Source organism: Gracilinanus agilis, chromosome 4, assembly GCF_016433145.1.
Source record: "Gracilinanus agilis isolate LMUSP501 chromosome 4, AgileGrace, whole genome shotgun sequence".
Classification (NCBI taxonomy): domain Eukaryota; kingdom Metazoa; phylum Chordata; class Mammalia; order Didelphimorphia; family Didelphidae; genus Gracilinanus; species Gracilinanus agilis.
Genome location: NC_058133.1, coordinates 26,310,501 through 26,335,018, shown reverse-complemented (window position 1 = coordinate 26,335,018; position 24,518 = coordinate 26,310,501). Strand labels below are relative to the sequence as shown.

Here is a 24,518-nt window from a genome sequence, read left to right as displayed (position 1 = left end):
TGAGTTTTTATTTTCTTGTCATCTCAATAAATGAGAGAGAGAGAGAGAGAGAGAGAGAGAGAGAGAGAGAGAGAGAGAGAGAGAGAGAGAGATGGAAGGAGAAAGGGAGGGAGGAAGAGAAAGAAGGGGGGTGGAACAGAACTGGGAACAATGAGTAAAAGGAGAAACATTTCAGATTGTTATTCAAGGAGGGACTTTCCCCACCAGAGCTGCCTCACAGCAGCATGGACTGCCTTGTAATGTAAGTGAGTGCCCCACCTTTGGAAGGGTTCACACAGAAGCTATATTGTATGACCACCTGCTGAGGAAGCTATTGAAGGTGATTCTTGCTCAACTCTGAAATTCCACAGGGAGTTGATAACAACTCTTAGTATTTTCCATAGCACTTAAACATTCATTATCACACATTGGTCTTTTTTTTGGCCCCTTTTACAGATGGAGAAACTGAGGCTCAGAGAAGCTGCCAATCATTGGCCAAGATACTGGGAGAGACTTTTTCCTCTAGATTCTGTAACCTCCCTGTCCCCAGCATCCTTGGCAGAAAACACTCACTTATACCCAGAACTCTAGAGCCAGGCTCTTTCCAGCAGCATCCTGAGTGTTTCTGCGGCTTTAGACATTGATAACTGGAAAGACTTCTTGCCAACTAGCTGCAGAGACCCTAGAAGAGTCCAGACCCCAAGAGGTGAAGGCCAGAGCTCCCTCCTTGCCTTTAGGGCTCAGCTCTGAAGCCTCCTCACACTGGTGGCTTCTCCCACTTACCTTCTTGATCATAAACACTAAAGGGCTCTTTGCAAAGATATTAATCAAGCTTTCCTCTGGGTCCTCAGGGAGAGAGTAGTCAGGTAGAATCTGCATCTACCTTAATGGGACATCAATTTCTTCCAATTAGGTTAAGTTCAGTTCAATGCCACAGACATTCATTAAGCTGGTGCCAGGTACTGTACTCAGCTCTGAGGAAGCAAAAGAAAATCAATCCACAATTATTTATGACATGCCTTACATGCCAGGCAAGGTACCAAGGTCTGGGAATGCAAAGAAACAATGAATAAAATAGCCCCTGCCCTCTGAAAACTTCCATTTTATTAGGAGTTTTAACATGTCGTTTGGTTCTTTTTCAGTTGTGTCTGACTCTTTCTTGGCAAAGATATGGGAGAAACTTGCCATTTCTTTCTCCAGCTCATTTTACAGATGAGGAAACTGAGGCAAACAGGGTCAAGTGACTTACTGAGTCATATAGCTAAGATACTAAAGTAGTTTGCCATTTCCTTCTCCAGTTCATTTTACAGGTGAGAAAACTGAGGCCAGCAGAGTTTAAGTGACTTATCCAGGGTCACACAGGTAAGATCCTGATATGGTTTGTCATTTACTTCTCTAGCTCATTTTATAAATGAGGAAACTGAGGCAACAGGGTCAAGTGACTTACTGAGTCATATAGCTAAGATATTGGAGTAGTTTGCCATTTCCTTCTCTAGTTCATTTTACAGGTGAGAAAACTGAGACCAACAGAGTTTAGTGACTTACTCAGGGTCACACAGCTAAGATACTGGAATGGTTTGCCATTTCCTTCTCCAGCTCATTTTACAGATGAGGAAACTGAGTCATATAACAGGGTGAAGTGACTTGTCCAAGATCACCCAGCTAGGAAGTGTCTGAAGCCAGATTTGAATTCAAGAAGATGCATCTTCCTGACTCCCGGCCTGGCACTGTGTCCATCGCACCACCTAGCTGCCCTGTGTTCACTTTATTACATCCTCTGATTCACTTCTCTGTGAACATGTTGTCTCCCCTAGTAATCTAGAATCTCCTTAAAAGCAGGGACTGTTTCACTTTTATTTTGCACTTCCAGAGCCTCAGACAGCCCTTGGCACATGGTAGGAGCTTCATAAATGCTGGCTGATTGATTGAGTTCTGTTTGACCTGCACATAAAGGCAAATGCCCCACAGTTCTGTGCTCCTTCTCACTGCTTTCCAGGCTGGTTTCCACCAAGGGCTCTCTAACATTAGTATGAGAAGTACACAGCAAGGCCCTTTAAAGAGGGAGAGGGGAATAAACATTTATAGAGCACCTACTATGTCCCAGGCACCATGCTAAGCACTTTATAAATACTGTCTCATTTGATCCTTAGTTATTGGGGAATCTCATTCGACCCTTAGAGATGCCTGGGGTGAGCTTGGCACAGGTGAGAGCTTTGTCCCCTTGCTGCCTCCCAGGTTCAACTGTTTGCCATTCACTGGGGCTGTCCTCCTCTCACAAAGGATTTTGCTCTCCCCTCCCCAGTCCATATCTATGCACTTATTTTCTTGATGTTGGGTAACATTTTTTAAACATTTATTAATATTCATTTTTAACATGGTTACATGATTCAAGCTCCTACTTTCCCCTTCACACACACCCCCACACACACACCACCCCACCCATGCCGACGCCCATTTCCACTGGTTTTATCATGTGTCATTGTTCAAGACCTATTTCCAAATTGTTGTTGGTTGCATTGGTGTGGTAGTTTCGAGTCTACATCCCCAATCATGTCCACCCCAACCCATGTGTTCAAGCAGTTGTTTTTCTTCTGTGTTTCCTCTCCTGCAGTCCTTCCTCTGAATGTGGGTAGCATCTTTACCATAAATCCCTCAGAATTGTCCTAGGTCATTGCATTGCTGCTAGTACAGAAGTCCATCACATTCAATTTTACCACAGTGTATCAGTCTCTGTGTACAATGTTCTCCTGGTTCTGCTCCTTTCACTCTGCATCAGTTCCTGGAGGTCTTTCCAGTTCACATGGAATTCCTCCAGTTTATTATTCCTTTGAGCGCAATAGTATTCCATCACCAGCATATACCACAATTTGTTCAGCCATTCCCCAATTGGGTAACATTTTTAATGAAATTTTAATCTTTTTTTTCCAGATCACATTGGTATGATTTTCAACACAAATTTTCTGCCATTTTCCTATCCATGCTTTCTCCCTCGCTCCTGGCCCTCCCTCCCCCTTTCCCTAAGATGGCAGGTGGCAATATAGGTCGTGTATGTACTGTCGTACAATATGTGTTTTCATGTTCATCATGTTGCAAAAGAGGACACGGATTGCTTACACTAGAGAAAACTTCCTGGAAGTCTCCCAGTGGATTATACAAAGATGAATATCTCCAACTTACTGATGGGGAAACTGAGGCTTAAAGAGAAATGACTTGTCCAGAGTCACAAAGCTCATAAGGGTCAGAGGTTGGATTTGAAGCTGGCCCCTGGCTGTGGAGAGAAGAGTTAAGCTAGTCCTGGGATTGGGCAGGGGCAGAATATGGAGCCCCATTGCCTCTGTGAGTGGGTGGGGGGTGCAGAATATAGTCAGAACCAGAGCAGATTCAGAGAATGCAATGCTAGAATCTAGAGCTGTTGTCTTTCTACCAAACCAGGCTTCTCTAGAGCTTCAGGGTCTAGGCTTCAACCTTAAGACTGAACCAACTTTCTGGGCAAGTTCAGACCCTGGGAGCCCTGAAGCTTCTGGCTAGAAGGACGTTGTCCCAGACAAAAAAGGAAGGACTCGGAAGGCCTTCTCAGCAAGGCAGCTGGGTGGATCTCGCCACACAGAGGTGCCAGTGCCCAAATCTTGGTTCCCCAGGTTCTCTGGAATAGAGACCTCGGGCAACTGTCAGTGGAGCCTGGCACACGAGGCTTCCCCAGACACACACACACACAGCACAGGAGAACTCGGCCACGAAGACCCAGGGGAAGTTACTTAGAAACAGCAGGGCCATGGTGCCACACTATTTGGCCACACACAAGTCCCCACTGCCTAACTATCTCTCACTCTTTCTAGGTTAATCAGTTCTGTAGAGTATAATGGTCTAGCTCAGTGATAGCGAATCTATGGCATGGGTGCCAAAGATGGCACGCAGAGAGCTCCCTGTGGGCACTTGGTCACCCACCCACCCCCAGTTCATTACTAGAAAGGCAAAGGGACTCAGGTGGAGCTGCTCCCCTCCCTCTCTCCACCGTGCCTCCCCGCCCTTCTGCCCAGCAGCCCAAGGGAAGCACACAGCGGGTAAAGTGGGCAGCTCACAGGCAGCAGAGCTGGAGGGGAGCGGAGTATTTGAGCCACTCTCCTCTTCTCTACACTCGCTGAGGACATTCCTCATTTCCCCTGCCCCTCCACCCAGCAGCCCAATGGGAGCACTTTTTCCTCCCCTGTGTGGGGTAAAGCTGGGGCAGGGTGTGCCTGGCACTTGGTGGTGGGGAGGAGCATGGCATTCAGTCTGGGGTGGGGGAGGCACGGCACGAAGTCTGAGGGATGGGGTGAGGCAGGGACCATCACTTCATCTCTAAAAGCTTCGCTATCACTGGTCTAGCTTTTGGTAAACACTAACCCAGAGGTTCTTGCTCCCCCCCCCCCAACCCTGACAAAATAGATTAGGAGCTAGAATGAATTTTAGAGGTTGTTGAGTACACACAGTTCTTCTCATTTTGCAGATGTGAAAAATAAAGCCTATAAAAGTTAAATGACTCACCCAAGGTCCCACAGATAGCAATCGTCATTTAGCAATGTGGAAGAAAGACTGGTTTTCTCATTCTGGCAATTGGCAGCTTCTGCTGCCTTTCTGGGCCCCCAGCTCAGCCATCCTGCCTCCCTTACAACAACACAACATGGGTTTCTCTTTCCCTTAATCTTACTATAAAATTCCCCTCCCACCTTCCCTTTTTACCAATCCAAACAGTTCATAAATTGAGCTTTGCCAAAAGGCAGTCCTCAAGGACTCCCTCAAAGAGCTTCCAGTCTAATCTTTTCAGGTAAGACAGACAAATCAGCAGCAAATCGATGTGGCTGAGTTGAGTAAAGTCAGAAAGTTCAGGTGGTTTCTGATTATGCCCAGGACTGCCAAATGTATCAACATCAGCTGGGAAATCAGGCATTTTTCTTCATCGTGCTGGGCTCAGGAGGTAATTCAATTGAAATTCTTTCAAAGTCGAAGGCTGATTTTTCCACCTCCCATTCCTCCTCCTCCTTTTTTTTTCATTGGTGTACCAGAAAATAGATTGGAGAGGGGGTGAAGGGGGGCATCCTGCTAATAGAAATACATCATAGAGCACCTAATGGGTTCAATCCATTATCCCATTATATCCTCACACGAGCCATGTGAGAGATTTCAAACAAGGTGGCACAAGAGATAGAGATAGACTTGGAGTCAAGAAGACATGAGTGGGCAGCCAGGTGGCTCAGCGGATAGAGAGCCAGACCTAGAGACAGAAGGTCCTGGGTTCAAATCCAGCCTCAGGCACTTCCTAGCTGTGTGACCCTGGGCACTTAACCCCCATTGCCTAGCCCTTGCCACTCTTCAATTCTGCCTGGAAAACCAATCCACAGTATTGATTCTATGACAGAAGGTAAGAGTTTAAAAAAAAAAAAAAGAGTCTAAATCCAACCTCAGACACATACCAGATGGGCAATCCTGGGAAAGTCACTTGATCTTCATCCACCTTAGTTTCCTCATCTGCAAAATGGGGATAATTAGATAGCCAGGGTTGTTGTGAAGATCAAATTAAATAATAATGTAAATTATTATAAAAAATAAACACATAAAGCTCTTTATAAACCTTCAGTGCTACATAAATGTGAGCCTTTGTTATTAGCTCTAGACAAGCTAGTTATTGTTCAGATAAAGACATTAATCTCATGTTTATAAAACCTGCAGGTAATAAAGCTGGTTGAAGAAATATATTCAGTGAAAATGGATTAGGATCTAGAATGGACTTTAGAAGTTATTGCGTATATACCCATCTCTTCTCATTTTGCACATGGCAAAAAGAAAGCCTATAAAGGTTAAATGACTCACCCAAGGTCACACAGGTAACTGTTATCACTTAGCAAGGATATGTATCATATATGTGTGAGGGATCACATAGCTCTTTCAAGAATTATAACTGTATCACGCTTTTAGATAGTCTGAGGGAGGAGTGAGCTGAGATTCCCCTACAGGATGCTGATGTCTCCTGGCACACCCGGGGCTCATGCCTAAGGAACTACTCGGGAGGCGATCTGATTGCAAGATATGCCATCACTCCATGTCAGCCCAGCAGGTTGAGCCTGTGGACTTGTTATACCCCAAAAACAAACAAAAACAAACAAAAAACCCACCAGAGTTGAAGTTAGATGCTCTGGGTTCAAGGTGCCACACACACACACACACACACACACACACACACACACACTGGCTATGAGTCCTTAGAAAAGTAACTAGAGCCCTCTGAGCCTCAGTTTCCTAATCTGTAAATTGAGAATAAGAACATTTACCCAACCTACCCCAGAGGGTTGTTGGGACAATCTAATGAGATAATGGACAGAAAGTACTTTCTATCCTTAGAGCATTTTATTAATTATGAAGCTCAGAAGTAAAGTGACTCGTCCAAGTTAATACAAGTAATGAGTGGTAGGGCTGGGTCTCTGCCTCTAATCCCCGTGTTCTTATCACTACAGTGTTCTTGCTAAGGTGGTTGGTATCTTTGGGGCCGTTGGTAGCTTTTGCTCCCTTGGATTCTGAATTTGGTCAATCTGACAAATTTCAGCTAATGTTTATGAAGTTCCTTCTATGGCCATGACTGTTGGCGTGTAAGGATAAAAACAAATGCTCCGTGCCCTCAAGGAACTTCCGAACTACTGGACTGAGCCCTTTGCCTCCAAATGTCCCCCCTGCCTGAAATGTAGGGCCATGAAATCAAAATGTGTTTCATGGGATCTTTGACAATTTGGAAATCTTCAAGAACCTGAAAAATCCTGGATTTGGAAGGGAACCCGAGGCCATCGATTCTAACTTTCTTCCTAATGCCAAAAACCATTATATGGTATGCGTGGCATGGTTAGCTAGCCTCCGACTGAGTAGATTCACTGGGGAAACGTAGGGGAGACTCCTTTGGAGCAGAGGACCCAGGTTCAATGTCCAGCTCTGCTTTTTACTACCCATGTGACTGTGGAGAAGTGATTTCTCTCTGAACCTTAGTCTCCACTCTCAAAAATGAGGAGGATGGGATTAGCTGAGCTTGCAAGTGGTGCAGTGGATAGAGCAATGGGCAGAAATCAGGAAGATTCGTATTCCTGAATTCAAATTTGGCCTCAGATGCTTACTGGGTGAGGCTGGGCAAGTCACCTAATCCTGTTTGCCTCAATTTCCTCATTTGAAAAAAAATGAACTGGAAAAGGACCCCAACCAATGGCTTAGCTTATCTAAGGCCCAGAGAGGTTATAACTTGCACAAAGTATTTTGCATTTGGTCTTGGGTCTGGTTTTTTTTCAAACTCTTATCTTCCATCTTAGAATTGATACTAAGGATTGGTTCCAAGGCCGAAGAATATTAAGAGTTAATTGGGGTAAGGCAACTGGGGTTAAGTGACTTGCCCAGGGTCACATAGACAGGAAGTATCTGAGGTCCTATTTGAACCCTGGATTTCCCATCTCTAGACCAATCCCAGGTCTCTTGATTCCAAATCTTGTGGCCTTGTAGATAGAGTATTGGAGTTGGAATCAGAAGAACCTGAATTCAAGTTCTGCCTCAAGTATTTACTAAAAGCTAGGCTATGAGTCCCAGTTTCACTTTTTTAAAATGAGGATTATAGTAGCATCTACATCACAAAGCTGTTGTGAGGCTCCAATGAGATGCTATATGTAAAGTGCTGAGTGGTGAACGTTACCTGTCATTAGGATCGTGCTGCCTTGTTTTTAAGGAATCCCCCCCCCCAAATGACCCCATATCCAATCTGGATAGCTTGGATCAATTTTTCTCCAAAATGAAAGTCTTTATCTCTAGCTGAAATCCCTCTAACTGCAGCTGGCCTCATAGGTAAAGACATGTCCAAACGAGCAGTCCATTTAAGTAAGAGGAAGTCCCATGAGAACACTCTTTGAGCCAATCACTTCTGATCTGTGCACCTCAGTTTCCCCAGCAGTCAAATGACAGAGCTGGAATCAGTGGCCTCCAAAGTCTTAAACATCCTGTGATTTTCTTAAGTCAAAGCCCAGGCACGCAACAGTCAGTCCCAAACACAATCTCTACTTTTCAAGGAATTGGAGATCCAAAATCTTCAGGGCACTCCACTGGCCCAAGTTTCTTGACTCCCACTCACTCAGTCCATCAGCACTCATTTATTTAGTAAAAACAGTTCCAGCCCTCAAGGAACTTGTGGTCTAGCTCAGGGAGTCAACACGTACACAGAAAAATATATACAAATTCAGTCAAAATAAATTCAAGGTAGTTTTGGCAGCAGACAGAGGAAGGGCCATTCAAGACTCAGACAAATAACTCTAAGACTATAACAAAGAAGGGGTGTGATCTTGGGGGAGAATTACTGCACCGAAAGTTCCACATGAAATTAAGGGCCATTGACAAGGATTCTGATTCTAACTCCTAGATTATGGTGTGGGGCCCGACTACCTTGGGTTCTAGAAGAGAATTCTCTGCAGAGCCACCTCTCATCACTCCAATACAACGTTTTTGCATGTTTGTTCCCTTTTCAACATTTCCTCTCTTTCCCCTCTAACATCTGACCCCAATCTACCCTTCTATTTTATGCCTAACCGCCATTCTCCAGGAACCAGAGAATCATAGGATTCAGAAAGGATCTTAGAGGCCATCTAGTTTAAGCCTTTCTTATTACAGAAGAGAAACTGAGGCCCTGGCTTAAAGGAAAAAAAAACTTAGTAAGTAGCAGAACTGAGATTTAAAGCCAGGCAGTCCTAATCTAAATCCATCTAGCAATCAATAAGTTTATTATGCACCTATTTATTGGATGCCAGGCACTAGCATTACAAAGACAAGAGTGAAACAATCTCTTCAATTCAATAAACTTTTATTAAGCACCTACTATGTGCCAGGTCCTGTGCTGAGCACCAGGGACACACACACAAAGAAAAAAGAAAGATGCCTTGCCTTCAAAGAGCTCACAATCTAATGAGGGAAGACAAGACATAAAAGAAAGCTGGAAAGAGCAGGTGGAGGACATCAGAGGATAAACCATGGGGGTGTTCTGTAGAGTTAAAACCAAGCAGAATAGCAAATGGAGAGCTGAGTGAGTGGGAAGTCCAATTTCCTCCCTCTATAAAGGAAGGCTTTGGGAGGAGTTTTATATACTTCCTCTGAGGAACTAACTCACAATTTAACTAGCTAAGACATGAATATATATGGATTCAAAATAGATAAAAGGTACTTTGGGGAAAGAGCACTAGCCATTAGGGACATCCAGGAGGGCTTTATCCAGTGGTATTTACAAGGGGTAGGGGGTAGAATTTATGCACTAAACACTTTTAAGTTTAATCTGCATTATTAACCTTTTCCCATCACTTTCTTAAGTCTAGACAATCATCAAAACAATAAATCAAACCCTGATTTGTGGTGTTTGCTGACTTTAGAGGTTTAAATGCTCATGCTGAAATTTTAACAATCGGCTCTTAAGAACACCCTTCCATCTTCAGCTCCTGGTGGGGGTTGAATTGAACCTGGAGGGAAATTAGGAATTCTGACAGATGGAGATGATTAGAAAATGAGTGTCAAGCATGGAAAACAGCCAAGGCAAAGGCACAGAGATGGGAAGAACAATAAGAAGCCATGCTTGAGTGAAACACAGAGTGAAGAAATTCATGTGTCTTAAGCTAGAAAGGTAGGATCGAGGTGGGTTGTGAAGAGCTTGAAATGGCAAAGAGAGGAGTTTCTCTATAATCCTGGACTCACTTCTACACTCCAGTGAAAGAGCTGACATCCATTAGGGCACTTTAGGAAGAAGTCGTTCAGTTCCATTACTCCCCTTGCTCCTCCCCACAACCCTCTGAAGTGGATAATGCAGGTCTGATTATCTTTATTTGAGAGATGAGGAACCTAAAACCCAGAGTGCTGAGTGATTGGCCAAGGTCACAGAGCTGGAGGTCCATCCCAGGCTTCCTTCAAGTTTAGGGAACGCTGTGCCCTGCAATCAGTACTGATTAGGCACCTTCTTTGTGTGGGGCACCAAGCTAGGTGCTGATCGAATGAATATATAAATGAATGAATAAATGAATGAATGAATGAATGAGCACTCGAGTATCTCCACATGCAGGAAGTGGTGCTGTTATTTGGCTAATGTGTTTTTCTGAAGTGGGAAGCAGGTAGAGCCTGAATTGTCCCAGACTCCCAGCCACGTGTTTGGATGGGGAGGGGAAGACTGTGTGGTGGGCGCTTTAGATGAGCACATTGCCCCTCCGTTGCTAGGAAATGTGGTCCTGATTGCTGGGCTGGGAGGGAGAAAATGAATGGGGATATTGCCTTAATTGTCTGTTCAATGGTGTTGGCTTTGTTCTAGGGAAGAAATGAAATGACTTGCCTTGCTCTGATAAATGCCCAGGAGAGGATGCCCAAGGGCTCCTCAAGGAGAGGAACAGCCTCTAGTTTCTCTTTGTATCCCTAGCACTTAGCACAGTGCCTGGCACACAGTAGGCACTTGATGTTTATTGATTGCTGTGCTATTAGTTATAGTGAATAGGACAGATTACTTTTATCCCCATTTAATGCCTGGGAAAACTGAGGTACAAAGAAGTTTACTCATTGTCATACTTCAAGGAACAAGGATTTCACTGGTGAGAGTGCCCCCTTCCCGGCCTCTGAGGGCCTCAATAGACAATCTTCATGAATTACTGTGGCTCAAAAAATGGATCCAGGATGCCTTCTGGTGGTGAGGGGGTGAGCCTGTCTGCCTTACTTAGAGGTCAGCCATTCAGATCTGTTACCACGCCTGCATTTGAACCCTTGTCAATCGGTAAGAGCTGTTAGAGTTTGAGTTCCACTGTCAGAGTCTTTGGGAACGTAGAGTCACTGTCATGGACCAATGAGGCTGCCTGTGGTCACAGAGCCAGGAATGTATGGACAGCTCCCTTTCCTATACAGCTCTGGAAGGTGTCAGGGGCTTCCCACAGAGCTCTGCAAACATGTACTCTTGCACTGAGCATCCTGGGAACTTCACAGAAAAACTTGCCCCATGTTCATATTTAAGAGAATTTAAGAGATTGTTGTTATTATTGTTGTTGTTATTGTTATTATTATTATTATTATTATTTAAACCCTTACTTTCTATAGTAAAATACTTACTATTGGTTCCAAAGCAAAAGAGCTTTTAAGGGCTAGGCAACTGGGGTTGTGACTTACCCAGGGTCACCAAGTTAGGAAATATCTAAGATCAGCTCTCTATCCACTCAGCCACCTTACTGCTGCAAAATACAGATTATTTTACAGATGAGGAAACTGAGGCCCAGGAAGCAATTGAACCCAGTTCCCCACGATCCCTTCTCCACAATGATTTAGAAAATGTACCAGGAGGCATTTTTCTAGCTCAGGGCAGATTAATAACCTGAAGCCCAGAGAATGGAAGTCATTGCCCAGAGTCAGGCAGTCAGTCAATAAGCACTGACTGACCTATGGAAAAAAAAAAAAAACCTCCCCAATTTTTGTTTTAATCTCTTACTTTCTTTCTTAGTGACAACTCTAAGACAGAAGGGTAAGGGCTAGGCAAATGGAGTTAAGTGACTTGCCCAGGGCCACACAGCAGTCAGTCAGTCAACAAGCACGAATTAACCTGGGAGAAGAAAAGAAAAGCCGGGGCAGCTGGGTAGCTCAGTGGAGTGAGAGTCAGGCCTAGAGACGGGAGGTCCTAGGTTCAAACCCGGCCTCAGACACTTCCCAGCTGTGTGACCCTGGGCAAGTCACTTGACCCCCATTGCCCACCCTTACCAATCTTCCACCTATGAGACAATACACCAAAGTACAAGGGTTTAAAAAAAAAAACCTCCTCAATTTTTAAAAAATCTCTTTCTTTCTTAGTGACAACTCTAAGACACAAGGGTAAGGGCTAGGCAAATGGGGTTTAAGTGACTTGCCTAGGGTCACACAGCAGAGTCGATCAGTCAACAAGCACCAATTAACCTAGTGGGAAAAGAAAAAAGAAAAACCTCCCCAATTTTTAAAAAATTTCTTTCTTTCTTAGTGACAACTCTAAGACACAAGGGTAAGGGCTAGACAAATGGGGTTAAGTGACTTGTCCAGGGTCACACAGCTAGGATGTACCTGAACTCAGATTTGGTCCCAGATGCTTCCAACTCCAAGCCTGACGATGTATGCACTGAGCCACATAGCCACTCCTAAACCTCCAGAGTCTTGAAGGAACTCAGGCGGCTGAGGTGAGAAGAATATTCTTTCCAGGTGAATGACAGGGAATATGGAGATGAGTCATTGTGTGTGAGGCACAGCAAATGGATGAAATCTTGCCAAACCCTTCCTGGGCTCCCCCTGCTTCCTCTCCCTCAGCCCCACCCCACTGTGGTCCTCTTTCTCCAGCATCGGTGCCCTGGTGGGCCTGTCCATAGCCGCCGTGGTCCTCCTGGCTTTCGTCGTCACGGTCTGCGTGCTTTGTTATCTCTTCATCAACTCCAAGCCCCCTGCCAAGCTGGACACAGGCTTGAGCTTACAGGCAGCCGCAGCAGCAGCAGGTAAGAGGCTTCTGGCTGCCCCTGGCAGTGCTCTCTGGGGTGGGGGATGGGGGAGGTCCCACCTGGTGGTAATGTGGGTGCTAGAGGGAGATGGGAGCCGGCAGTGGTCCACATCAGGAAGTCCTTGAACCTGGGAGTTGGGACGAGGCCTCTCCTATCCCCTAGGAAGCATGTTCTTATGGGACGTCCCAGGAAGTCAGGATGTGAATTCCCCGCCTGGTCCTGTTAATAGAATGCCCAAGAAGCAGGCAGGCATCAGCCAATGATCAGCGAACGAAGGGGAGAAAGAATCTCAGGGCAGAGATCAGGGAACGTCAGAGCCGGGAAGGGCCTTAGACTAGAGAGTGTGAGAGCTGGGGGAAGCCTTAGAACACAGATCAGGAAATGTCAAAGCCACAAACGACATTAGAACATGGAATGTCAGAAGTGGAAGGAACCATAGAACCAGAAAGATCAAAGAGGTACCTTAGAACACAAAATGTCAGAGCTGGAAAGGACTTGGGAGCCTAGAATGTCAAAGCTAGTAGAAAACTTAGAATATTAGCACAAGACCAGACCTTGGTGATCACATAGACCCCACTACTGAGGAGGAAACTGAGGCAAAGTGTCTCAGCATAGAAGGGGCTGCCTCAAGAGAACCCACTGGAGGTCTCCAAGCAAAGACCGAATAGTCATTTATGGGTGAATAATGCAGATTATGTAGAAGGGGCTCCTTGGTCTGATTCAGTGGACCCGGAGGGCCTTCCAGCACAGATTCTGAGCAGAACAAGGACTAGGTACTTGTGCGCCCTGGGCAATAATGCACTGCTAATATTGAACGACCAGCTCTCAAAAACAAAAAAGGAAAGAGAAATGTAAGTTGAATCTGCATTCTTAACCTATTTCTCCATAACTGTTTTAAGTACAGATAATTAACAAAGCAATACATCAACCCCATTTATATGGTTTACCCATTTCTGAGTTGTAAACGTTCATGCTACAAATTTAACAATCAGATCTCTTTCAGTTAGTATGGGCTGGTGCCAGAACAACCCTGATTGGCAGCGTTTACAGATTGTGGTCCCTGGACACTAGATCCAGAAGTGACTTTAGTGTTGTTCTAGTGAACCCCTTCTGTTATCAATGAGGAAAAAGGGCAAGTGACCTGACCAAGGACATACAGCAAGTTGGTAGAAAAGGTAGGACTAGGATTCTGGAGCTCTGATCTATTGTTCTCTATCCCATATTGCCTCATCCTGCCTACATTAGGTAGGATGAAAATGGCTCAGATAGGGAAGCTCAACCATGCCTTTGAACCAACCTCCTTTCCTTCCCTGGTGCCCACTGGGATCACAGGATCATAAATCTACCTACTCATGGGGCAGAGTGAAGGAGGCAGAGCAAGAGGAAAGCAACTGCACCTAGCTCTCCACTATCCAGCTTCATAATGATTTAGAAAATGTATGAGAAGGGGCAGCTGAGTGGCTCAGTGGATTGAAAGCCACACCTAGAGATGGGAGGTCCTGGGTTCAAATCTAGCCTCAGACACTACTTCCTAGTTGTTTGACCCTAGGCAAGTCACTTAACCCCCTTTGCCTAGCCCTTACAGTTCTTCTGCCTTGGAACCAATCCACAGTATTGATTCTAAAAGGAAAGGTAAGGGTTAAAAAAAAGAAAGAAAGAAAAAGAAAAAAGAAAATGTACTAGATCCAGAAAGCCAAGACAGTCACAGTGAGTCATTTTTCCCACCCAGGGCAGCTTAGGATACAGACCCAGAGAATGGAAGTAATTGCTCAGGGTCAGCCAACAAGCATTTATTAAGCATGTATCTAGAATTGTGTTAAGTGCAGGGGACACAATCCCCGATCTCACAGAGCTCACATTCTAATGGAGAAGGCAGACATGCAAATAAGCTAGAGAAAGGAGATGGAAAGTCATCTTAAAGGGAAAGGCAGCTGAGAAACAGAAATACCTTAAGGGCCACCTAGTCTAATCCTCTCATTTTACAGAGGAGAAAACAGACCCAGAGAAGTGAAGTCACTTGGCCAGTCATGCAAGTAATAAATGTCAGGGGCAGCTCAGAAGCACAGTAGATAGAATGCCAGGCATAGAGTCAGTAGGAACTGGGTTCAAATCTGGCCACAGACAATTCCTAGCTGGGCGATCCTGGGCAAGTCATTAAACCTTGATTGTCTAGCCCAATGGTTCCCAAACTTTTTTGGCCTACCGCCCCCTTTCCAGAAAAAAAATATTACTCAGCCCCCTGGGAATTAATTTTTTTTAAATTTTAATAGCAATTAATAGGAAAGATAAATGCACCTGTGGCCATCACCGCTTTCCTGGATTGCTGCAGCACCCACCAGGGGGCAGTAGTGCCCACTTTGGGAATCACTGGTCTAGCCCTTACCATTCTTCTGTCTTAGAATTGACACCTAGTATTGTTTCTAAAGCAGAAGGTAAGGGTTTATAAAAAAAAAAAAAAGTAAATATCAGAGGTAGGATTTGAATTCATGTCCTCAGACTCCAGAACCTGTGTTCTTTCCATTGTACCATTGGGTATGCAGAGAAAACTAACTTATTCTCCCTCTTTCCTTCTCTCCCTTTTTGCTTCTTATCTCTGCCTGGCTTCTCTTACTTTAGAGCAGAGATTTAGTCAGCATTCACACTCCCTTGTCACTTGAGGGGCATCCCCTCCCATTGCCTCTTCCCCTGGCTCTGCCTCACTCTTCTTCACTCCAGTGGAGGCTTCAGAGCACTCCACACTAAGGGTCACTTTCCCACTGCTCCCTTGTTTTCGTTTCTTTTCCTTTTTGAAACTAGAAAATGGATTTTCTGACCTTTTCCTGAATAGAAGCTTTCAGCCATCTCTGCCGTTCACCAGCAGCTCATCTGGTTTTCTCTTTCTCCTTTCTTCTTACCCCAATTCCTGTCATTTTTCCCCCTGAGTTCTCGTGTGGAGGCAACAGAATCCTCTGGTTTACACACACACATCCTCTATTCAAGAACTCATACTTAGTACTGGGAGAGAGAGAATAAGAGAATAAGACTTCCTGAGCAAAGTGCATAGTCAAGGGATGGGGCTTGGGGGTGTCATCTGGCAGAGATCTTCTTTACTTCTTTCTTTCTTCTCTCCCCTTCTTCCTTTTCTTTCCTACCTTCCCTGCCTTCCTCTCTCCCTTTTTCCTCCTCTTCCTCTTCCTTCTCCTCTTTCTTTTTCTCCTCCTCCTCTGTCTCCTCTTCTGCCTTATCCTCTGTCTCTCTCTTTATTTACCCCTACTGTGTATGCTTGATATTGGAAGGAAGACTGTAAAATTCCCATTTTAAATACAACAGCCATAGGATCATACACTGTAGAACAGGAAGGGACCATAGAGAAATCCAGTCCAAATGTCCCATTTTACAGATGATAAAACTGAGTTGCAGAGAAGAGAAGTGTCTTGCCCAGTGTCACAAAGATAGGAAGTAGTGGAGCCAGAACTGGAATCCAGGTTCTCTGACTCGAAGTCCAGGACTCGCCACACTCATAGGGCTAACGGTCTAGTAGGAAGGTTAGATATCAACAAAAATAATTATAATATACAATATGATCAAAAGTGAATTAAAGGGGACTATGGTGCCTGGAGAGCTGGACCTAAAATCGGTAAAACTCATCTTCCTAAATTCAAATTTCATTAGACATTTTCTATCTGTATGACCCTGGATAAGTCACAACCCTATTTGTCCCAGAGGGAAAAAATGGATTTGAGGACAAATGCAGTATTATGAAAAGGGAAAGTTATTACTTTCCAGGGAATTAAGGAAGACTTTATGGACAAAGTACCATTTGAGCTAGGCTTTAACAAATGGTCAACATTCAAGATCAACTAGAAGGGAGGATATTCTCTACACATAGGGAACAGCCAAAGCAAAGGCCTGAGGTGGGAGGGTCAAGGATGGTTAGAATAACAGAGTTGTTCAGTGTGTTGGGAGCATAGACTTCACAGAAAGGAGATATTGGGTCAAAAGATATGAACAGACAGTCTTCAGAAGGAGAATTCAAAGCTACTGTAACAGGTGAAATCTGCTCCAACTGAGGAAGCAAAGGTTTGAGCTTCTGGACATATTGATTTATTAAGCAATGCATTCCATTTGGGTAATAAATCGAGACCAGACCTCCTCAGCTTGGCATTGGACCCCGAATACAGAGAGAGCCAGATTTTCATGAACTAAAAGAAAATAATTAGGGAACATCTGGGTGGCTCAGTGGATTGAGAGCCAGGCCTAGAGATGGGAGGTCCTGGGTTCAAATCTGACCCTTCCTAGCTGTGTGACCCTGGGCAAGTCACTTAACCCTCATTGCCTAGCCCTTACCATTCTTCTGCCTTGGAGTAAATGGGGAAGGATAGACGGTTTCAGAAAACCATGGGGAGACTTTTATGAACTGATGCAAAGTGAAATGAAAAGAACTGGGACATCACTGGGCATAGTAGTAACAGTCATGTTGTAATGAGATTTAGTTTCTCTGATCAATACAGTGATCCAAAACAATTCCAAAAGACTCAAAAATGGTATCCGCCTCCAGAGAGAGAACCAATGAACTCAGAGTACAAACTAACATATAATTTTTTCACTTTTTTTGGCAATATGACTAATATGGAAATATATTTTACATGATTCCACATGTATAATTGATATTATATTGCTTGCCTTCTCAGTGGTGGGGGAAGGGAAGGAGGGAAGGAGAGAATTTGGAATTCAAAATTTTAAAAATGAAATAAAGTTTAAAATAAATAATATATTTGCTAGTTGAAAAAAAAATAAAAAGAAAGGCAGGATGGTAGCAGGTTTTCAAGGACCTGGAATACCAAGAAGAACAAGTTAAACTTGCCAAGCAAGAGAACGACTGCAGGGTTCTGAACAAAAGAATGGAACAGAAAATTGTAACTAGGGCTAGAAAAATGGTAAGTGGAGGAGATGTTGTCACCAGATTTGGCAAACCATCTCTCCAGCATTCCCCTTACCATAGTCCTCAGTTTACAGATTAGGAAATAGAGGCTCAGAGAGGTCATGGGCTCTCCATGATCACACAGCTATTAAGTGTCAGAGGTGAGATGCAAACTCAGTTTAGTCTGACTCCAAGCCAACTGGTTTTTCCACTCCACTGTTTTGTCTTCTGGACGGTGCCAAACTTTTCTCTGATGCTGTATCACCCTCTAATTAAGGTGCAGCATTTCTCTCCCCCTGCCAAGGCTCCTTTCATTCCTACTTCAGCAACATGTTCTTCTCTATTGGTGAGAATCATGTCCAGAGGAGCAATTCCTCACTTCCCAGAAGCTCAGTTTCCCCATCAAAAAAATGAGTGCAATAAGAAAGGGATCAGATGAGAAAACATCTGAAGAGCACATGACAGGCCTTTAACAAACATCGGCTGTTGTTATTCTAGTGTGACATTGACTCCTGTGGTCTTTTATACCCAAATGATGGGCTCCTGCCTGATATATCCAAAGGCATCAATACAGAGAAATGGACACACACACACACACACACACACACACACACACACACACACACACAGATTCTGGGTTCCTTCAACCCAGGTCTTTGACGCTCTGGGTTTCCATTTTTCCAGTTATTATCTCACGAGTGAGATAATATTTACAAAGCACTTAGCACGGTGCCTGGCACATAGTAGGTGTTTATTAAACACTTGTTTCCTCTCCCTTGTTGTTATATTACTCCCTAAAAGGTTTGTGAGTCTTGGGGGGGGGAACCCCCAACAACCCAGACTGACTCCTTGTGCTATATGATCCCAGGCAAGGTGCTTCCCTTCTCTTCCCCATATAATGTGATTCAAAGAATCTTTGTCTCTTCCACCTCACAGGCTTGTAATGAGAAAAAGATTTTTATAAATTTTAAAGCTCCAGAGAAATGCAAATTACTCTGATTATTCCAGCAGGTGCTTAATAAATATTTGAATCAATTAAGAGGGGAAAGTTTAAACAATTGACCAAGACACTTAATTCTTATCTAACACATACCAGGAGAGCTAACAGTTTCCAGTGGGGACAGGACATTGAACTCACAGGTGATAGGCAAAGCCATTCATTAGGAGATAGTACCTCAGCTGAGCCTTAAGGAAAGAGAAAGATTTTATGAGGCAAAAGGAAGAGAGAGAGCATCCTAGGCAGAAGGAACACAGCCTGTGCAAAGGCATGGCAGTAGGAAATGAAATACTGTGTATAGCAAAATCAATTAGACCAGTTTAACCACTAAACAAATTATGTGGAGAGAAATGTCCAATGAGCTTGTAAGAGGCTTTTAAGGGCCAGAGGAATTTATGTTGTTTTTTTGACTAGAGGCAATAAGGGACCACCTAAACCTTCTTAAACAAGGGAGTGGCAATGGCCAGACCTGTACCTTAGGAACACCAGCTCGTCAGCCATGTTGGGAATAAATTAGAGGAGGGAAACTGGAAGCAGGATGACCAATGAAAAGTTACAATAGTGTAAACAAGAAGGCGTGGGCTAGGGTGATAACTTTAGGAGAGTGGAGGAAAGAGGCCAGATGCCAGAGACCTTGTGGAGAAAGAAATGACAAGATTGGTCACAGACTAGATATAGGAATCACAATTGACACCAGTCCTGTGTAAATGGGAAGATGGTGGCATTTTTAACAATTAGGGAAGTTTGGAAGAGGTGGGAGCTGAGAGGCAAAGGAATGAGGAGCTCTCCTACGAACATGTTGAGTTTCAGAAGCTTCCAGTTCAGTGATGTGAGATTGGAGCTTGGGACACCGTGTAAGGCTGGATAAGTATTTGGGGGAGTCATCTGCAGAAAGATAACAATTGAACCCACGAGAGCTGTGATTATTGAGAGAAAGTATAGAGAGCAAAGAAGAAAGGGCCTTGGGGAACACTAGTGGTTACTGGACATGACATGGTTGATGAATAAGTAAAGGAGACTAAAGATTAGTCAGACATGGAAGAGAACCAAGAGAGAGCACTATCTTAAAAACTCACGGGAGAGAATCTAAGGGGGAAAACTGGTCAACAGTGGGAAATGATCAAGAAGGATGAGACCTGAAAAACCAAATGTCTTAGGTTAAGAAGTAATTCAGGTGTCCAAAATTTAAAAATAAATGAATGTTTAAAATGGTTTTTACATGTAATTGGAGAAAAAAGAAAAAGAAGTCAATGGTAACCTTGGAGAGAAATGTTTCTGTAGAATGGAAAAAGAAGTGAGTTGGGAAGTAAAGACAATAAGGATGGACAGGTTTTTTTTTTCCCCCTAAGAGTTTGACTAAGAAATGGAAGAAAAATATTGGACAATAGCTTGAGGGAGTGGTAGAGTATAGTAAATGGTTTTATTTTGTTTGGTTTTGTTTTTAAGAATAAGGGAGACGTGAGTATGTTTATAGAGAGCAGGAAAGGAGTTGGTGGATGGGGCGAGGTTGAAAATTAGAGCAAGAAGAGAAGGGATAGCTTTAGAGGGCCGGCTTCCTACTGTGTTCAAGACCTAATGCTATGTTAGCATGGGGGAAACAGATGAAGCAAGTTTGGTCTCCTCTCCAGGCTAACCATCCCTAGTTCTCTCCCTTTGGATGATGATGATGATGATGACCTTTCACACCCTAAGTGTCTTCCTCTGGATCAATTCCAAATTGTCAGTGTAATATGGTGCCCAGAACTGAACTCAAGCCTCCAGGGGTGTCCAGGCCTGGGCAGAGAACAGAGGGACTGCCACCTCCCCATGCTGCACACTGAACCTCTCTTAATGCAGTCAAAGATTTCAATGGCTCTTTTGCCTACCATGATACCCTGTTGATGACTACTAAGCTTTGTAAGATTTAGAATTGGTTTGACTAAATATAAGAATTAAAATAATTGAATTGTGGTCACTGTTTATAAAAATTATTAACTTCAGTCAAAATGACTGTAAGTAGTTTTTATTTACAACTGGGTAGAGATTTGAAATATAGGAAAGAGGTAGAAGGAAAAAAATTACCTAGCTACAAATACCCTAAATCCTAGACCCCAAATGCAAATCTGAAAGTGAGTCTCACCAGAATCCAAAGACCTAATTAGGAAGCCAAAATCCAAAGAGCCAGAAGACACTGGAAAAAAAACCACCAAGAGCCCTTAGCACAAATGAGGCTAAGACTGCCAAGAATCTCACCAGAGCTCACGCTGAAGAGAGTGTCGCACCAAAGTGTCAACCAAGAGAGAGGGTCTCCTCACCGAAGGACCAAGGAAGGAAAGACTGAATCTTGTCCTTCAGGCTCGCCTTTTATAGTCCTTTTTCCACATCACTTCCTGCCTCTCTCCCACTTCTTAGAAACCGATCACAGCCTCCCAATTTGCCTAGCACTACCCAAGGCAGGGCTGTGCTTGTGGCCTTTGGGGGTGTGAACTATTAAGTGACTTGTGAACTCTCTTACCTAGTGACTTACCAAGTGCTAAGTAGGGGTACTTCAAATTCTTGATTTGATTAAGTTAAAGCTTGCTAATGGATTACATTAAAAATAAACAAAGAGAGTTCAATTCTCTCTTCATAGCTTGTGGTCCATGAAAACCCCCAGATCTTTTTCATATGATGTATCACATCTTATGTACTTAGGTCACTGATTTTTTTTTATCAAAATGTGCAGTTTGAACCCATCTTTATGTTATCTCTTGTAAGATTTAAATTAATATCAATAACTCCAAATATTATATTTTATAAGATTTTTAGTAATCACTTGAAGTAGAAGAAATGACAGAACAAAAGTAAAAAAACCTGAGTAAAAACACATGGGTAAAATTCTCCTGCCTGGCTCTCACCCAACCTCCAAAACTGCCTTCCCAGGAGCAGAGTGCAAAGGAGGAGCTACACCAAAATATATCCTCCCTACATATGTACGCAGGCAGGCAGTGTGCGCACTCAGATTGAGCACGTGAATGGGATGCTGGATAAGAGAGTCCTGGGGAGCAAATTCTAATTACCCATTCTAAATTGCATCTGAGTCACAATGCCATATCTTTGGAGATCATAAGTCTATCAGAGTGTGAGCTTTCCTTCCTGGTTCTGGGTTCCCTGGTAGTTTGATAAGTGTACCATCTCTGCCTTCATCCAAATTTTTGGTAAAAAGAGGGCAAGGATAAATTGGAGGGTAAAGTTGAAGAGCAAAAGACTACGAGCAGGAGGGTGCAATGTGCCTCTCCCATTCTCCACCAAAAGATCCTGTATTCATTTTGCCTCTATTTTCTCTATCCATCCCCACAGAGCCAAAGCACCCATGCTGAGCCCAACCCAGCAGATCAGAAGGCTCCTCTGATCCTCCCTGGTACACTTTGACACTCTATGCACTCCCTGGTACATGCTGACACTGGCTCCTCCTAGAGACTATAAGTTTCTGGAAGGCAGAAATTGTTTCCTTTTGGTCTTCATATCCACAGTGCCTAGTACTGTACCCAACACATTGGAGGTTCTTGTTGATTGGTTAATTGATAGATTGATGTACAGCCTTTCCCTTGAGCTGGAGATGCCTCAATCCCACAGAGAAAGGTGGGAGATGAGGGGAAAGCCAAGTTATCTCAGTGGGGGAAAGAATTGTCCAGGAGCAGAGCTGAGAGGGGCAGCCTGGTGGAGTAGGGAGAAAGCACCAGGCTTAGGGTCAAAAGAAGACCTAGGTTTGAATCCCATCGCACTATGCCAGTCCAGATGTGGAAGTACAAACTCCAGCGGTGCCTTGTGGGTAGCTTGAGGGGAGGAGGAGTGCCTGGAGTGAAAGGTCTGGAAGCCAGCAGATGGTGGCAACTGAGGACAACTCCCAGGACCCATGGTAGACAGGTTCGAAATTCTTCCCTCCCATCCTGAGATCTCCTGGATGGGGCCTTGCCATAACTGTGTAACCTTGGTATGTGGTTTGCTGTTTTTCAGATCCAGATCTCCCATCTTTGGAAGAATCCAACCGGAGTGGAGTGGTAGCTGTGGGGCCCAACGGCCTCCGAAGGCATTTCTTGAACCCCCGCCTAGACTGTGACCCACAAGCCCCAGACTCTGACCGGCTTTTTCAGAGGTGCTTCATGGCCACAGTGACCACTACAGATATCCAGAGCCTCCCCTGAGGCCTGCTCAGAGGGTGCCATGTCCCCTCTCCTCACTGCCCCTCCCAATAGCCTCGGCACTGCCAACGCTGCCCACCACTGGGCCATGGCCTCTGCTGGCCAGGAATATTCACCCCACTTGTGACACTGTGGTTCCAATAAACGTTCCTGTTGTTTCCTCATGGGCGTAGTCCTGGGTGAGTTGCCCTAGATAAGTGACTGTCCTGCCCAATCCCAGGACAAAATTATACTGCCCCGTGTCACGGAGTTGTGATCAGTGAATTGTAAAGGACCTCATCAGTCCCCATTTAGTCCTAATCCATATCCAGAAAAGAATTCCTCCAAGAATGCCTCCCCCAGCAAGTGGTTGCCCAGCACCCCCACTCCCACCCTGGCCCAATAATAATAACAACAATACCGATATCATTAGAGTATGTTATAACTTACAGAGCCCTTTGCTTCCATTTGAGCTTTATACCAGCCTGGTGAGATGGGTACTCCAGAACATTATTATCCCCATTTTGCAGATATGGAGACAGAATCAGAGAAATTAAACAATAATTTTCCCAAAGGCATACAGTTTCACGGGCAAGATCTATACCTAGATCTTCCTGACTTTGAATCTAGCATTCCAGACACAATTCACACTGCCCAGAGCCCTGTCCACCAGACACCAGTCCAGTAGCCCCGCAGAATCCCAGATCCTTAGAACCTTGGATTCTGAGAGTCACAGGGTTGAGTTCAGGGCATTAGAAAGCACCAATCTAAGGCATCCTTCCCATTTCACAGATGAGGGAACTGAAACCCGTAGAGGGAAAGTCACTTGACCAAATTACACAGGGAGTTAGTGGTGAAGCCAGGACTAACTCATATGTCACTCATGCCTTCCCCTTGGAAACTGCCTTCCACTTATTCTATCTGAGATGTATGTGCCCAAGTCAGGGATGCATGTTTCCATGGGTGGATCACAGGAGATGATAAATAAATATCTGCGTTGTCTGGCCTACCCTTCCCCCAGGGGACGATGGTTTTCCACCTTGAGAAGAACAGAAGAGCCACAGCTGGGCCTATCTCCCAGAGGAGTATGAGGACATCCTCAGATCCTTGTACTGATCCTCCTATGGCAAGCTCTCCAGGCCTCTCACCATCCTGGTTCCAACGCCTCCCTCTGGACACTCTCCAGGTTGTCAGTGTCCTTCCTGAACTTTTGGATTCAGTCTGCCAGATTTGGCATGACTAAAGCTGAGGATGGCAGAACCACCTTCATCCTGGACATAATACTTCACTTAATGTAGCTTTGGTGGGGTTCCAATGTCCCATGACAGCTTTCAGCATATCTGTAACCCACAAAAATGCAAGAGATCTTCTTCATGGACATTGTGTGACTTTGAAAAAGAGACACCTGTCAGACACTCGGACATTGTCTTTTTGGACCCTAACATAGACATTTACCATTATTCAATTTCATCTTATTTCATCTTTTAGGTGCCTTTTGATTCTCTCATTCATTCCTTATAAATTGCTTCTCTCACACAGCAACCTTATAAGGCAGGTAGTTGCGTGTTATTGTTCCCATCATTCAGATAGAGACAGTATGATCCAATGGGCGGGACCAGGACCCCAGACTGCCCAAGACACATCCAAGCAACATAACTGCTGAGATGCGAGTCATCAACTCTATTCTTCCAATGAGATGGGGGACTGCCATATTTACCTCATATCTGAGCCTCCAAACCCAACACTATCATCTGACCTACTGACATAAAGCAACAACCACTGGACCTTGCCATCCTCCCCTTAGTTGTGCCCTTAGAACTTCCTGATCTTTCCGGTTTTCCCTAGGGCTGAACTTCCTTTTATGTTATCTCTCCAATTAGAGTGGGTGCCTTCAGAGCAGGAATTGTCTCATTTTTTCTGTTTGTACCCCCAGGGCTTAGCACGGTGTTTGGCACATAGCCTGCATTTAAAAAAAGAAAAAAAAATTTTTT

The 24,518-nt window shown here is 44.3% G+C and overlaps 1 protein-coding gene across 1 annotated transcript in view; it reads left to right on the top strand.

Annotated features, from left to right (window-relative positions):
* The window catches only part of SHISAL2A (shisa like 2A), a 33,779-nt gene extending 11,228 nt beyond the window's left edge, over positions 1-22,551 (top strand). Inside the window, exons 2-3 of the mRNA XM_044674806.1 lie at positions 12,337-12,488; positions 22,364-22,551. Of these exons, the coding sequence (XP_044530741.1) occupies positions 12,337-12,488; positions 22,364-22,551 (340 nt within the window). The remainder of the gene's footprint in view (positions 1-12,336; positions 12,489-22,363) is intronic.
* Positions 22,552-24,518: the final 1,967 nt, after the last annotated feature.